The 15303-nt window shown below is 38.8% G+C and overlaps 3 protein-coding genes across 4 annotated transcripts; 2 read left to right on the top strand and 1 right to left on the bottom strand.

Annotated features, from left to right (window-relative positions):
- Positions 1-1013: 1013 nt before the first annotated feature.
- Positions 1014-4422, bottom strand: LOC146305244 (butyrophilin subfamily 2 member A2-like). 2 transcript variants are annotated; one of them, XM_084712861.1, is made up of 5 exons: positions 3358-4422; positions 2908-3246; positions 2524-2811; positions 2302-2427; positions 1014-1697 (listed from the first exon to the last, which is right to left on the bottom strand). In XM_084712861.1, the coding sequence occupies exons 1-5, from the start codon at positions 3464-3466 to the stop codon at positions 1111-1113; spliced, it is 1449 nt and encodes a 482-aa protein (XP_084568987.1). In that variant the 5' UTR covers positions 3467-4422; the 3' UTR covers positions 1014-1110. The 2 variants fall into 2 exon arrangements, with proteins under 2 accessions (XP_084568987.1, XP_084568986.1); XM_084712860.1 differs by lacking the exon at positions 1014-1697 and having other exon boundaries at positions 1801-2427; positions 3358-3474; positions 4210-4422.
- Positions 4423-4722: 300 nt separating this feature from the next.
- On the top strand, positions 4723-11520 carry LOC146305243 (low affinity immunoglobulin gamma Fc region receptor III-like). The gene is made up of 7 exons (XM_084713055.1): positions 4723-4819; positions 6715-6978; positions 7306-7551; positions 7638-7769; positions 7862-7924; positions 9695-9801; positions 10442-11520. The coding sequence occupies exons 1-7, from the start codon at positions 4723-4725 to the stop codon at positions 10463-10465; spliced, it is 933 nt and encodes a 310-aa protein (XP_084569181.1). The 3' UTR covers positions 10466-11520.
- A 116-nt stretch (positions 11521-11636) lies between these two features.
- On the top strand, positions 11637-14708 carry LOC146305242 (putative high affinity immunoglobulin gamma Fc receptor IB). The gene is made up of 5 exons (XM_084712876.1): positions 11637-12164; positions 12276-12329; positions 12427-12684; positions 12833-13078; positions 13711-14708. Exons 1-5 carry the CDS (start codon positions 12134-12136, stop codon positions 13935-13937), a joined length of 816 nt encoding a protein of 271 aa, XP_084569002.1. The 5' UTR covers positions 11637-12133; the 3' UTR covers positions 13938-14708.
- The last annotated feature ends 595 nt before the right edge of the window (positions 14709-15303 follow it).

Here is a 15303-nt window from a genome sequence, read left to right as displayed (position 1 = left end):
TTGACTTGCTGACTACTTGATTTTAAAAATATAGAGACAGTTGAAAATCTTCCTGTGTAGAAATGTGAAGGTTCTCAGTCATCCAGGTCATGGGATTCATAGGAAAGGTTGTCGCAGGCAAGTGGAGAGTCCAGCTGCATGCTATGAATTCCATGTAGAAAAGAATGAATAAATGACATAATGTCATGATTTTACCATCTAATTATTGAAAAGGATGTGATGTAAGAACAAGAAAGAAAAATGGACATAGGCCTGTCAGTTCCAACACAGGAAAGAAAAAAAAAACACATTCATTTTAAACAACCTTTACAACCATTCAAATCTACATTTACGGAGTTTATGAGGTACATTTGATTGAACCTTCTCTGACACAGACAGCAGAAGGACAGAAACAGACCACTGATTCAGGAAATGAAGAGACATGAATTGACTTTATAAAGAGCATTTTTAATCTTTAGTGAAGGTGTCAAGTATTTTCATGGGAAAAGGCTGAAGTCTAAATGAAGTGAAGTGAGCTGCAAGTCTCTTTTCATTTTGTTTTGTAAAGGCATCAAATCTGTGACCCGAGTCCAGGTCATGTGACTCGAGTCCACGCATCTGGGGTTACCACTTTAAAGTGGCAGAGCCTGGAAATGCCAAGTGTTCGTATTGATAACACATTTTTACCATAATTATCATAATTATTTTACAATATTTTAAGACATTTTTAGTTGCTAAACGTGATTCAAAAATAAACTAGCCCTGAAATAAAATCAGTAGGGCCTAAGTCAAGAGCATTTTATGGAGAGATTTAACATTGGTAAAATAAATAAATAAATATACTGATTTAAAAGTAATGGAAATATAAGTACAGAATATAACAAAAGTACAATATCATTTATTCACAAACATACATTTTTTTTTTTAACTTTGTACAGCACGCATTCATTGAAAAAAGTTAATTCTCATCATGGAATAAAAAAACGAGTATAATAATAATACAACACAGTGAAAAACAATGAGAGCAAAAAGCAGAAATTTTACAATATCACAAAATATTTCATAATAAAAAAAATTCTGATGTCAAAGTCAGATCATTTCAGTTATTCTCAGTGTCATTAGAGTCTGTGATTAACTCTCATTAAACTCTACATTAACTTCTGTTAATGACGATGAATCAGTGTTTTTATTCGTCTTCTCGCTTTCTGACTGAAGTTGAATCGCATTTTTCTGTCTCTTTGTCTCCTCAAGTTGTTCATTCATTTGTCTAATCTTGTTTTCTAATTTATTTATCCTTTCTTTGATTATTTCAATCATTTCCTCTGTTTCCTGTAAACGTTCTACGGTGCTCTGGAAAGATTTCTCATATTCTGTCTTGTCGTTGTCCAATTTCTGGATGGACTCTGATAACTCGTTCTTTTTGTCATCTCCATCCCAACGGAATCCAGTGTTTTGTTTTATTTTTTTAAGTTTCTTCTCTTTCTTCCTTCTCTTTTGGTTCACCTCCTCCAGCTGTGACATCAGTTTGACTCTGGAGTTCTCCAGTTCTTTTTTCTGTTCCATGAAAACTGAAATCACACGTATCATGTCCTTCTTTTCTAAAATTTTCTCATCTAACTTTTTATGTTCCACATCCTTAGTTTTTGTGCTTCCTTGGACGAGCTGCTCTCTTTCTTCTGTTCCAGCTTCACTTCCGTTGTCACTGCGCATCCTGTTACCTGAACACAAATAGAGGAAAATAAACTCTCAGTAAAAAAAGACAAATAAGCACAACAGATAAAATCTGGTATTCAAATAATTACCTGTTTACAAAGCCTACAGTTTTCATTCATTCTTTCATTAAAACATCAACAAAAATCACTATGCCAGCTATGACTTCAATTTTAAGAATCACTGCACTTTGCTTGGAGCTTCGAACTGTTTCAACATGAATGCTTCAGAACCTAATTTTCATCCACTAAAAAAAATTGCTTTGTGTGCTTAAAACATGTCTGCATTTTTAGTGTCAGTTGTGTTGTTGTCTAGAACTAAGAAAGCAAAATAGGCCTCGCCTGTGCAGCCAGGGGTGGGAGGTCTAAAAATGAAGGCAAAATGAAGTCATGGCCAGGTGTGTTTGCTATCTTGTGCTCAGCGCACTGGAGTAAAAAAACACTTGCACCTTAGACCAGTTAATACCCATGTGCCCCTGGTACGAGATGGTAAAGGTGGATTTGGACAAACCTTGAATAAATAAAAACCATTGTGACTCATGCTTTCCACCCGTGCTTCAGATCAGGAGAAGATAGGGCTCTTAGAAACAAATAAATCAAATTTGTAACTTACGGCTTTTGTTTTTTCTTCGTTTCCACAAAACAAAGAAACCTGCAGCAAAAAGCAGGAGGCAAACAACAGTCAAGACCACGCTGATACGAACAACAGAACCACGGTCATCGGCCAGGAATACCTCGTCTGAAAAGACAAACAAAAAGAACAACATGACACTTATATAAAAGCAGACTTCAGATGTTGAAAGATAATCTGAACTTTAGGAAAAAACTTCCTGACCTAGAATTCTGATCTGTGTCTCTCTGGTCTGGTTGATGTCCTTCTGTTGGACTCTACAGGTGAAGTTGTTTCTGTGTCTCTTCTCCACAGTCACTCTGCTGCTGACAGTATAGAGATCATCAGGACCTCTGACTGTCTCTGTAGGTCCAGCAGAGAGGACGTGTCCCTCACCGTCCAGCCACAACACCTCAGGCTCTGGATACCAGCCTTCAGACTCACACTGGAGAACTGCTCTGCTGATGGTTTTATCAATCTCTGCTATGATGACAACAGGAAGTGAAAGAGCACCTAATAACAGAAGAAAGAAAAGATGATATTACAGTTGTTTGTAATGCAATGATAAAAAAAAGTCTTCTACACTTCATACATTTATAATTAACTTACCAAGAACAAGTTTAACTTGAGATGTACCCAGCTGTGGAATGTGGCATCTGTATGTTCCCTCATCAGTGGATCTCACTTTGGACAGTGTCATGGACATGTCTCCGTGCTTCAGTTTGTTCGTGGACAGCGACGTTCTCCCGATGTACGATGGATTCTGATTAACCAAAAGTTCCACGCCATCACGTCTCACGTGGACAAACCTGGGGTCCAGGTCGGCTCTGGACCACTCGAGCGTCTCAGAAGCAACATCAGTGGGAGGTTCCAGGTGACAGGGCAGAATGATGTCATCACCAAGCATCCCAACGATTGGCTCCGAAGGGCCGACCATCTTAGACTGACCTGAGGAAGAAACAGGTGTGTGTTTAACTGATGTCCTTTTCTAGTTTCACAAGATAAAATATATTTCATAATCATAATTATACTTTTGAACAGTTCCTGTGTGTGATTTACCTTCACAGCAGACGGTCAGGAGAAGGAAGACAGCAGTGTGACGAAAAACCAAACTACTGACGGCACTGAGGTGAGATTTAGAGGCCGATCTATTCCTCTGATCAATCATCCTGAAAACTGAAACAAACACTTGTAAGAGAGCAGATGATTAGAGAGAATGAGAATCAGTGCGATCGCATCATCAAACTTCCTGGAAAGACTGATTATACACTTTACTATACTTAATATACTTAATTTACTATAAAAAACATACTTCGTCATCACTTTTAATTTATTTCACTGTGGCTTGAAAAGGAAGAAGGGTTGTCACTATGATGACATCATGTGCTGATGTAACGCCCACAGACTGTAAGCTGACTCAAGGTGAGAAAAAGAAATTAATTATTCAGAAAGAATAAATAAAAAAAAATAACTGAGTCACTGCCAACTTTGTTACAAGCAAGTAATAATCAAACATCAGTTATGAATAATAACCATGTATCATAGTATTATCTTAAAATGCCAATATTTCCATTTAAAAGGTTAAAAAACAATTAAAAAAAATCACAATAAACACCAAATATACTAGTAAAAAAGTTGGCTAATAAAACGATCAGTTCTATATCTATCAGTTCAATCAATTCTACACAGTTCTCATTAACAACAATGATTAACTTATTTCCTCATACCCACACACAACAATTTCATTTTGCGATATAAAAAACAAAACACTGTCAACATAAAAACATTCCTTCAATATAAAGATTCTTCATTTTCTTAAGGAATAATAACAGTTTCAGTGAACTTTGCTGGTTAGACGACAGTTTCTGTAAAAGTTACACTGCAGGAAAAGATCTTCTATAAAATACTTACATGCTGACTCTGTCACCTGCTCACCAAGGGCTTTGTGATAACCTGCTGCCAGTGATTCAAACACTGTTCCTGTTAGAAGTTAAATTCTTAATTCTGCCAAAGTTTTAACGATAAAATTGTTCTCACATGAGTCACATGAGTGTGAAAAGCAATTTAAAATTAGAAAAATGCTGAAAGACAACCTTTTTTTTCACACCTCAGCTGCACGGCCAAAGTCTTCAAATAAAAAGATCCTGTACTGTGACTGTAAGTTAGTTAAAGTTTAACTAAGAGATAACACATTTGGCTTTATGCTGCACTCAGCTGCAGCAAGATGTCTGGAAATGTGCATGTTTCTTTACCTTGCATGGCACCAACCATCACCACCCTCTAAAAAAAACCCCATAGACTATATGAAATAAAATTAAGATTGTTATTAGATTAAATTAGATTATTGGGGCAGCGGAAAGACGAATCAAGATGTTGTGGTGAGTTTCATTTAGTTTCTATAAAGTTTGAATAAAGGTGGTGATGATGACCATCAACAATGTTTCCAAGTCTGATGAAGGAGTCTACAAGTGTAAAATCGTTGGTGGTGAAGAATCAGCAGAGAGCTGGCTGACTGTCAGAGGTGAGACTCAACAAGTGACCCAAGACACAATAAATATCTACATCATGTCAAACCTAACATCTGAGACTGATGATTTACTATCTGTAGGTAACTATCTCAAACTGGCACAGTTGTTATTTTTGTCACGTCTGCGAGATAGCAAATGAACTTACGCTTTGTCTGTGCAGCCACAGGTGGGAGGTCTAAACACAAAGGCAAAACAAAGGTGAGGTCAGGTGCGTCTGCTATCTTGTGCTTGGCACATTGAAGTAAAAACCACTTGTGCTTTAGACCAGCTAAAACCTGGTTGAAGTCCAAAGTCTGTGGTGCGAAGTCTTTTCCCCCATGCAAGAGTGTCAATTAGTAATGTACATGTTTAAGTAATAAACTCACCCATGAATTAATCTGGGAACTTGGGCACAGCTGATAGGTGTATCTCGCTGTGTGCTGCTGGTGCAAGTGGCGTGGCAGGGAAGGATACCACCGTGCTCCTGGCAGCACCAAAGATGGATTTGGACATGTTTGAGGCAGGACTATCAACGTTGGTGTGATTTTGAATTTTATTTTTTAGCTTCTTTTAGTTCACAGTTTTGGCTTTACAGCATTTTAACTGTAATAACTGGTCAGTTTTCTAGTTAGTCTCAGTTTTTCCATCAATCTGGGGTCCAACACCAGCAGTCAGCAAGGAAGGTGAGGTACACATTGTACACGAGATGAAAGACAATGTAACCAACTTGGTGCAGACCAAAACAGAACCAAAAGAGAGTGAATATTCATCAGGTAGATGCAAACAAGACGAAGTATGATGATAAAGTTACCTGTCTGCTGGTTGTGTACGTGAGCCAACAGTTAAGTAAAATTTACGACGCTAATGGTACGAACATAAAAGAGCTAACAGCTGTTATCTTGTCTTTTGAAGTTATGCAGTCATTATAATGCCAGAGCTCGCTGTTCCACCAGAACAAGCTCCCCCTCAACACCATTGCTAAAGCCTGGGCTTAGCTCCGCCCAAGATGTTTGTGATTGGTTTAAAGAAATGAAAACATCACCACTAGAGAGTTACAGCAATACTGTGAGTGGCCACTGGACAAAATTTGATGCAAAGCTAAGAGACGATTCAATATCCAGGTTTCTCTTACATGCTTTGCATTTCGGTTTGCAGGTTCAGTGATTCATGTTCTGAAAACCTGTTTCTCTGTTGCCACTTAAAGACTCAAACAATGAGACCCTTCTCAGAGCAGCTGTGCGTCACACAGGAACTGTAACCTTCTAACGTTTCAGCCACCAGAAATAAGCTGCACAAGAAGAGGAAATTCACACCTACATTATATTTATCTGTCCTCAGTCTGACACTCAGACGATGAGTGAGACAGCATGGAGGTAACAGCTCTCTGCATCCGACTGGGTGAGTATGTCTCCAAATTTTCTCTTGTTAAGTAAACATATCATTTCTATCCACTTTGATTCTAATGCACAGCTCCTTTTATTTGTATTTCCAGTAATAAATGTATTGATGCTTCAGCGCTGTTACTGTGCAGAGAAATCTGGTAAGTAGCAGATTGCGACTGTCTGATAAGCCTTGATGTGATTCAGGTCCTCACACTGTGACTATAGATTCAATGCTTTGTACTAAATGTCTGTTTTTCAGTTGATGCAAAGATTATATTTAGGAAATAGTAAGTGTGTCCTGTCTTTAAGCTTTTCAAGATGAGGTCTGTTATCAAAGAAAAGGACTTTCTGTAAAAAGAGGAAGACAAGGCCTTCAATCCCATCTGTTTTTTTCTGAGAGGGCAAAAGTTGTCTTCTTTCACTTTCAGCCACATTCATGAACTGAATTGTCTTTATTTTGTAGACACCAATCATGCAAATATTTCACTGACGACAGCGGCATTAAAATAATCACTTTCTTCGTGTGTCATTCTCAGATCTGCGTATTGTAGCGAACAGGCTCCAGCTCTTTGAATATGAGTCCATCTCCTGTGATTGTGAGGGATTCGGTGACTTCACTGAGTGGAGAGTGATGAGGAGGATCATGGGAGTCGAAACAACATGCAGTCCAAACTGGGAGAAATCAAAGGGTCCCTGCGTCATTAAAAATGCCTTTAAATCAGACAGTGGAGAATACTGGTGTGAAGCTAAAGGAACGGGGAGGAGCAACTCTGTCAACATCAGTGTTACTGGTATGTTAAGTATTGTTATAGTCATAAATAAATAAATAGAGATTCTGATCACACATTCAAACATATTAATCAAATTAATGCAATGCAGTTGGTGGAGACTAAAACAGAGCAACAAAAGACTTTTATTCATCTGATAGATCGTAACTTGACTCTAAGTGAATGATCATGTTGCAGCTTAAGTTGGTTTTAACAAGAACACCACGTCCACATTTTCGTGGTCATCTGCTATAAGTTAGAACTCTGTCCTTGTTCTATTACACAAGACTGCAATAATAAGCATAAAAATGAATAACACATACAATTATTTTGAAACTCCTTGTTGTTCAGATGGTTCTGTGATCCTGGAGAGTCCTGTTCTTCCTGTGATGGAGGGAGAAAACGTGACTCTGTGCTGCAGAAACAAGACAAATTCCTCTGTCCCTATAGCTGATTTCTACAAAGATGGCACTCCAGTCGGGACAGGTTATAAAGGAAGTATGACCATCAACAACATTTCCAAGTCTGATGAAGGAGTCTACAAGTGTAAAATCAGTGGTGGTGAAGAATCAGCAGAGAGCTGGCTGACTGTCAGAGGTGAGTGATTGATACACTACTTTTAAATTTCCTAACTCAACACACTTTTGATGCAGAATTATGTCATGAAGTTCATGCTTTCACAGCCTCCACATTTCATCATGAAGAGAGACATCCCTCCCATCATCATCCCTTCATCCTGTGGATTGGCGTGTCCCTGTGTTCGGTGGCTCTGCTGTCGATGGCGGTGGGACTTTGTCTTTGTGCAAAACACAGAGGTACTGTACATACAACCATGAGTACTTTTCACTGAGAACTGTATTTTTTCTGTTTTGATGTCATATTTACAGAGGTTCTCTTTTCTGTACAGTGTTGGTGTGCATTTCCTCAAAGACGTCGATGCCAAGATCTCACTCAGGTGAAACACAAACAGGTAAAGAACACAAACCATGTAAGTTTTGTGCAGATTTTCAGATAGTTGTTTTCCTCCAAATACCAATTCTGGTAACTGAACCTGTGCTTTGTGTATCAGCCGACACCGAGTTCAACATGAGTGTCTTAAGCAAAAGATTGTTGCTAAGGTAAAAATAAGTTATATATGTGACATGACAGAAATTATGTCAATCTCACGACAATGGACATTCAAAGTCAAATCTTTAAATAACTCTACGTTTCAGTCATCCATCCACCCTACATACTCCAAGTGCAGATGTTCTCGCTACCTATACTTCACCTCTAGGGGGAGCCGCCAAACCATAACGTAACATTTCAGCCAGAATAAGCAGCTTAATTCACTGACCAGCGCGCAACGTTTCTCTGATGATGACCGTCTGGGCCTGGCTCAAGTAAAATAACAAAACAAAACAAAAAACAAAAATTACTTGATATCCGACTGACGCATAGGCTTGCATACTCGTCGATATGCAATCAAAAATTTTAGGCTGCATCAGTAGCATTTCTGTTACTTCTATCAGTTTCAGGAATGCCTCTGATATGACAAAGACTAGACAATAATAATTACTAGAACACTAAACTGGTGAACTCTACCAAAAACTAAGTGGCTGCAAGTGTGCACAGCAAGAAGACTGATTACCTCCTTAAACTGGCCTGGGTGGAGATATTGTGGGTTTGGTTGGCCAAAAATACAATTTACTTCATTACTTGTTTAATAGAAAGTATAAGTCAATTTGCATTTTAAGTAAATACAAATTTTACTTTATTAGCATTTAGTCACATTCATAAATAAGTGTCTGATCAATGTGTTTAAAGGTTTCCTGTTGAAGCACAGAATGATGGCTAATCATTTATGCGTTGTGTGTTTCTTTCAGTGTCTAGACTGACTAGTGTTCATCCACAAAGGGACATGTATTCTCTCATCACAGCAAATGCGACTTATACAGGTATGTTACATAAACAAACAGAACTCACCAACAAGCATGTTTTAACTAGATATCACTTTAGTTTAACAAACAGAAAAGCTTGAAAGACTAGACTAAAACCACTCAAATATTTTTAAAGGTCATTGTCTCAGTACAGTATATGTCAAGAGCTAGAGGCAAAGCTACAGGCGTGATCTTGTGTCAGGGTCCTTTTCTGTCTGGTTTTCATGAGAAAACCAAAAATTAAACTATCAAATTTGTGTTGTGACTTACAGACATGCAAGTCTTATCTTAAAGTAACCTCTGAATGTTTTGACTTGGGAGAAGCTATTATGTTTTTCCAAGACAAAAAGTCCAAGAGAAGTCCCGAGTCATTGGTGCTAAAGTCCAAGTCTGACTCGAGTCCCAGTCATGTGACTCAAATCCACACCTCTGGCCAGTGCTGCCTAAATGTGAGGCACAGGTAAAATGCAGGTACAGTGCTGTGGTACAAATAAAATTCATTCATTCATCTGGACTGACCTTTACTCAGATCCAACAAAGGCCTAGTCAAGGACAACCACAGATTGTACTGCCTGATCCATGTGTGTTTTGACCCTGAACTTGCATCTTCTGTCAGGGACTTGTCCTTTGTGTCCATGTACAGTTTCATGGCTCAAAATGGAGGTCTCTGTGGGTGGGTTTTGTCTGAAAGGCCTATTTACTGTTACTCATCTCCTCACCGATGAAACTAAGATGGCATCCCTTCAGTTATAACATGAGACAGAAGAATAAATGAAAGAATTTGCCTGTCAATAAGCTGAGGTATTTTCTTGTTTCCAAAGCAGAAGAAAGAGTCTCCAGCTTCACAGTGACACCAGTCATCAACGCTTTCTCTGCAAGTACCAACCAAGGTGCAACTGATGAATACACTTACTATTCTACAATCGAGGTAAGAATCAGAGCAGTACTGGTCTCCAGTACTTCCTTTCTCTACATCTGATGTTTTGTTCTCTTTTTTCATATTGCTACTATACTACTCTGCTCCCGTTAGCTCAGGGTCAGTGATATTCAACCCCTGATTACAGACAAGACAACAACCTCTCTGACCTCAGCTGCCACAAGAATACTATCAAATTGTTCCCTTGTTTGCCTGAAAGGAGAAGACAGTTGCATCTACCGTCTAGAAGACAGACAGCATGTCTATTAAAAGTTAGTTTAGGCCTCGATGACCCCAAGGCCTTAGTATGATACCCAACACGTTTCTGTATGTACCCACCCTATGACAGAAATGGCTAAGCTCACAAGATACTGTGCAAGTTTGACATAACCAAGAAAAAAACATGGAATTGACCCAGAGACAGACACTGCTTCAGAAATTATGGACAAATATTTGCATCACATTACATGCTAATTACAATGTCAGCAGGAGAAAAATGCACAACCTCAACAATTACAAGACTGAAATGTGTTAAAACACGGTGCACTGATGTGCAGCCTATTGATCATAGTGTGGAACTGGATGAGTGGTTCTTGTACTTTAAAATAAACACATAAATGATGTCAAACTGTCCATCCTGTTTGTCTTCCAGGACATTGTGAGCACAGACGTCTGACTGAAGGAGAGACTGTTTAAAGCTTTGAAAAAAAGGCCTTTTGTATAACTTTTACACAGTGAAGTCTGTTATATTTTAAATGTTCTTTTCTACTTTTTAAAAAAATATATGTTATATATATGAGAACTTTAAATGTTTTTAAATATTATACTGGTGTTAACATTATTTGGAGTGTTGTGTGTACTTGTGTACTAATAAACAAAACACAGGAGAAATAGAAGACATAATGTGTAAATGATATATATATATAACATGTAAAATAAATGATGAACTGACTGGAAACTTTCTAGTAGATCAAAGTATTTTTAAAAATGGACTGACACGGTTCATCGAGATCCTCACCCTCTGTCTGAGGTCTTCAGCAGCATCAGGGCCTATATTTAAGAGTGAGTGGTTCATTGTAATGTGACAGTTTAACCACATTCTTCCATCTAATGTTTCTGTTCACATGTCTGAAGACACAGCTGCTGCAGCTTTTAAATAAACTCGCTGTGGTCAGTTAACAACATGTTGTTCAGTTAGACCAGAAGCAGCTGATAATAACTTCATATGAACGTGTTGAACGAGTACACAGCCTTCTGACGTATGTAAGAGCACACAAAAAAAATGTAGGTCAAAGTCATACCTCAACCCCATCCAACACTGACTGTGAGCCAGACCTGATCGACCAACATCAGTGCTGGAGACGAATCCCTGCAGCCGGGTGCAACGTGTGAGGATAATGTACAGAAAGTAGGTATTATTACACGTTTACTTACAAAAACACAGTAATTTGACTCAAAATATTGATTTAAAAAGGGTATTATTGCTCTCCAAGGTCTTTGATCAAAACTTTGTCCATAGCAACGGCCTGTGCTTCATAGCAACAGTCTTTTTTCCATAACAACAAACTGCTATAACTTGTAATAACAGGTTATATGTATAGGATCATCCATCAAAATCTTTACAGGAATACTCCACCACCATGTGTGAGTTTAGACTCACTGGATGCACACTGCTGGTATCAGTCCTCCATTGGTTGCTTGGTTCCAACCGGCATCATGACATCCACTATCTGCATTTCCAAAGCCCTCAGGAAACAACAACATCCTCTGAGCTGCAACCTATGGGTTGACAATTGCCCAAAAGCAGAGGTTTAGACATTTTAATGCCATTTATTCGCCTCCCCATGTGCAAATGTTCCACCAAAACAAGTCCCCCCCAATGCTGTTTTGCAGGGAAGCTGGTTGCTGCATCCTGGGCTTAGCTCCGCCCGAGACAATTGTGATTGGTTTAGAGAAATACAAACAAGTCAGAGTGTTTTTTTCCTTTATAGCAGAATATCAATGAGGACTCAGACCTTTCGCCAGTCCTGAGGTCAAATAAAGAGAAAATATGGTTGGGTCGAGAATAAAAGAAAGAAACTGAGACTTTCTTGTTCATTAAAACTCTATTTTAAATTGACAAACCTCATGCGTGTGAACTGTGGCACAATTCAGGCAGGATAAAAAAAAGTCTTTGTCTCTCACTTTTGACCACAGTTCATATTTATTCCTTAGTAAGGTCACGTGGTGGTCCAACAGAAGGGGTGTCGCTCCGCCTCTCTATTGGCCACACAGGAAGAGGAGGCGCTCAGCGACATCAAACTGTGCATCAGTGTGACGCTCAGACAGTCAGCAGCAGGACGACATGGAGGTCACAGCTCTCTGCATCAGACTGTGTGAGTACTGAGTCTTCATGTAACATTTAACAACAAAAAAAAGTTTGAAGATGTTAAAAAGTGATGTCACAACACTGTGGGTGACACTCAGTTTTCTTCTCTTCTCTTCAGTGATGTTGATGCAGCTGTTTGGACACATTCAACTTAATTATACACAGGAAATTTGTAAGTGGCAGTTATGGCAGTTCATGTGACATCAGAATATTGTAAGTTAACATTTCTAAATCTGTTTATATTCTCTGTTTCTTTGTCTTAAATGCAGCTTCAGCTCTGATCGTGCCCAGCACTCTGCAGGTCTTTGAGTACAGGTCCGTCTTTTTTAACTGTTGGGGTTTTAAAGCCACAGCGGGGTTGACTGTCATGAGGAAGGTGAAGGGAAAAGTCGGTGAGTGCGTCAGTACCTGGGATACGACGACACCAAACGTCTGTGCCATCAAACCTGCATATGGAACAGACAGTGGAGAATACTGGTGTGAGAACGGAGATGAGAAGAGCAACATTGTCAACATCAATATCACCGGTGAGGGACAAACTATTTACTGATTGCTCATTTTATTGTATGTTATGGAATTTCTAGTATGAATAATTTAAATGGCTGAACCAAGCTGAAAATAAATGTACCTGAAAACACTGTCATTGTATTCCTGTGCTTATCTGTAAAACTTCAGCTGGTTCTGTGATCCTGGAGATTCCTGTTCTCCCCGTGATGGAGGGAGACTCTGTGACTCTGCGCTGTAGAAGTAAAGTGACCTCCTCTGCCCACATAGCTGATTTCTACAAAGATGACCAACCCATTGGCTCCGGCTCCACGGGAGAGATCACCATCCTGCGCGTCTCTAAAGCTAACGAAGGACTTTACAAGTGCAGCATTTCCGACTTTGGAGAATCACCGGAGAGCTGGCTGGCTGTCAGAGGTGAGACATAACGGGGTTTTTACAACAAGAACTGTTTGATTGTTGGCACTGGTCGACTCAGAGTGGGGGCATGGGCTGCATGTTCGAAAAAACACGACAAAAGTGCCTCTTGGTTGTCGAAAAGGTATACAAAACATGATAACATGTCCTCTAGAGTGGCCTTCAGTGGACAAGATGTTATAAAGTGATGTTATAAAATATAATTGGTGCCCCACATATACAGCTGGTGGCATCTTTTTTTGCCCCTGCCCTTCACACAGCCTGAGTTTGCCACTGTTGGCACAATTGAAAAGAGAATCTTAATTTCAGAGTGAAACAAGCCCTTCCTTAATAATTATGTTACAGGCTACTCTATTTAATCCTTAAAAAATTCTCTATGTTAAATCATTTTAAGTGATTGGATATTTGCATCACATTATAACAGTAAATAGTGTTGTATCTTGCCACAGATGGACTGAAGTTCCTTATTTGCTAGAAAAAGTTCTCATCTGAATGTTTTACGTTTCATTTCAAACAACAATACAAAGAAAAGATGCACAGAGTCGTCTCAGTCTATCTGCAGCCAAATATAAAAGCATGATGCACCGTGTCTTATGGAGATACTTTTTGTTTTTTTTTCTGTGTCTTTGCAGAACTTCCCAGAGAGACTCAGACTCGTCCCGTCTCAGATCACTCCTGTCATACTTACCTCATCTTAAGGACTGTTTTCACCATTTTGATGGTGACTCTGCTGATGGTGCTGGTGGGACTACTTCACTTTGGGAAACTCAGAATTACACAAACATATGTCTGTATCTGTGAAGTATGCAAAGGCAGCTGTCAAACTGAACAGAACAAAAGCGAAAAGGACAGAGAGTAGAGTTTACTGAAAGTTACTTTGGTAACTGAGATGATAAAGTAGTAAATATACCATCATGCATTGCAAGATTTGGCAAATAATTAAGTAATAAGAGCCTAAGAGCACTCGTAAAAATCCTTACTCACCTTTATAAGTTTAATTTCTTATGGCTTCAGCTAAAAGTGCAAAAATGTACATTTCATTCTAACTCAGAGACACAAACAAATGTCAGCTTTCATTCGATGGAATAGAGAAAGTTACAGGTTGTTCTGTGCCTGGTTATTTTCAGCCTTTGACTCAACAAAAACCAAGATGGACGCCTGAACTATTGTCAAAAGGCGAGCTTCGTGTCTTCTGTGTTATTATAGACACTACAGATGCTGCTGGTAGCGTCAGAGACACAAACCACTCAAAAACTCAGCATTAGCATAAACCAAATAGTGCGCAAGTGACTGTCACTGGTGGTTTGGTGTCTGGTGTCACATTCAAAAATACTTTTCAGACACATTGTTGAGGTATTCAGATGTTGTTTATCTGCTGCTTTTTCTGTCAGTACAATAAGGTCCTCGCTTTCTCTCTTCCTTGAGATTTTATACAGGTCACGAAATGCACTTATTTTGTCTCATTTTTGAAGAAAGTTCCTGATGCGAGGAATTTAAAACAATGAAATGCATTTATTTCTCAAATATAAAATATTTAACATGTATATGTCTTCAATAACATGCATGAAGATAATGTAAGGCGGTGTTCCCCAACCCTGGTCCTCAGCCCCCCTGCCCTGCATGTTTTAGATGTTTCCCTGCTCCAACACACCTGATTCAAATGATCAGGTTGTTGTCAGGTTTCTGCAGAGGCTTGATGACGAGCTGATCATGTGAATCAGGTGTGTTGGAGCAGAAACATATAAAACATGTAGGACAGTGAAGCTCTGAGGACCAGGGTTGGGGAACACTGATGAAAGGTGATGCAGAAATGTCAGTAAAAATGGTCAGGAATGTTTATTTATGCACATATGAAGTCTTCCTGAGGTTTATTGATGAGGCTTATTGTTCAAACAGCACACATTCTGAGAACAAAGTAATGAGCAAGAAGCAAAGGGGTTGTATTTATTCTCAATTAATCATCAGTGTGTTGAACATGAATGAAACCATTCTGCCTCTGGAGGATTGCTTTTTAAATGACATATTCAGCAAGTTGTAGAAGTGAACAGAATGTATATTCTTTACTCATGTACAAGTATCTTATTATGTTGTTATGTTTTAAGTCTTATGTATTTTTCTGTCATTACGTCTGTCATCTGTGATACGCAGATACACCAAGAAATCGTCTTTTCTGTGTGTGTTTTTTTTTCACCCATTTAAGTTGAACTCTTCTTGATGTTATGAAG

The sequence above is a fragment of the Lutjanus erythropterus genome, chromosome 23, assembly GCF_056507025.1.
Source record: "Lutjanus erythropterus isolate fLutEry1 chromosome 23, fLutEry1.hap2, whole genome shotgun sequence".
Classification (NCBI taxonomy): Eukaryota; Metazoa; Chordata; class Actinopteri; order Lutjaniformes; family Lutjanidae; genus Lutjanus; species Lutjanus erythropterus.
The sequence above is the reverse complement of the archived record's forward strand: the minus strand, read 5'-3'. Positions and strand labels throughout refer to the sequence as shown.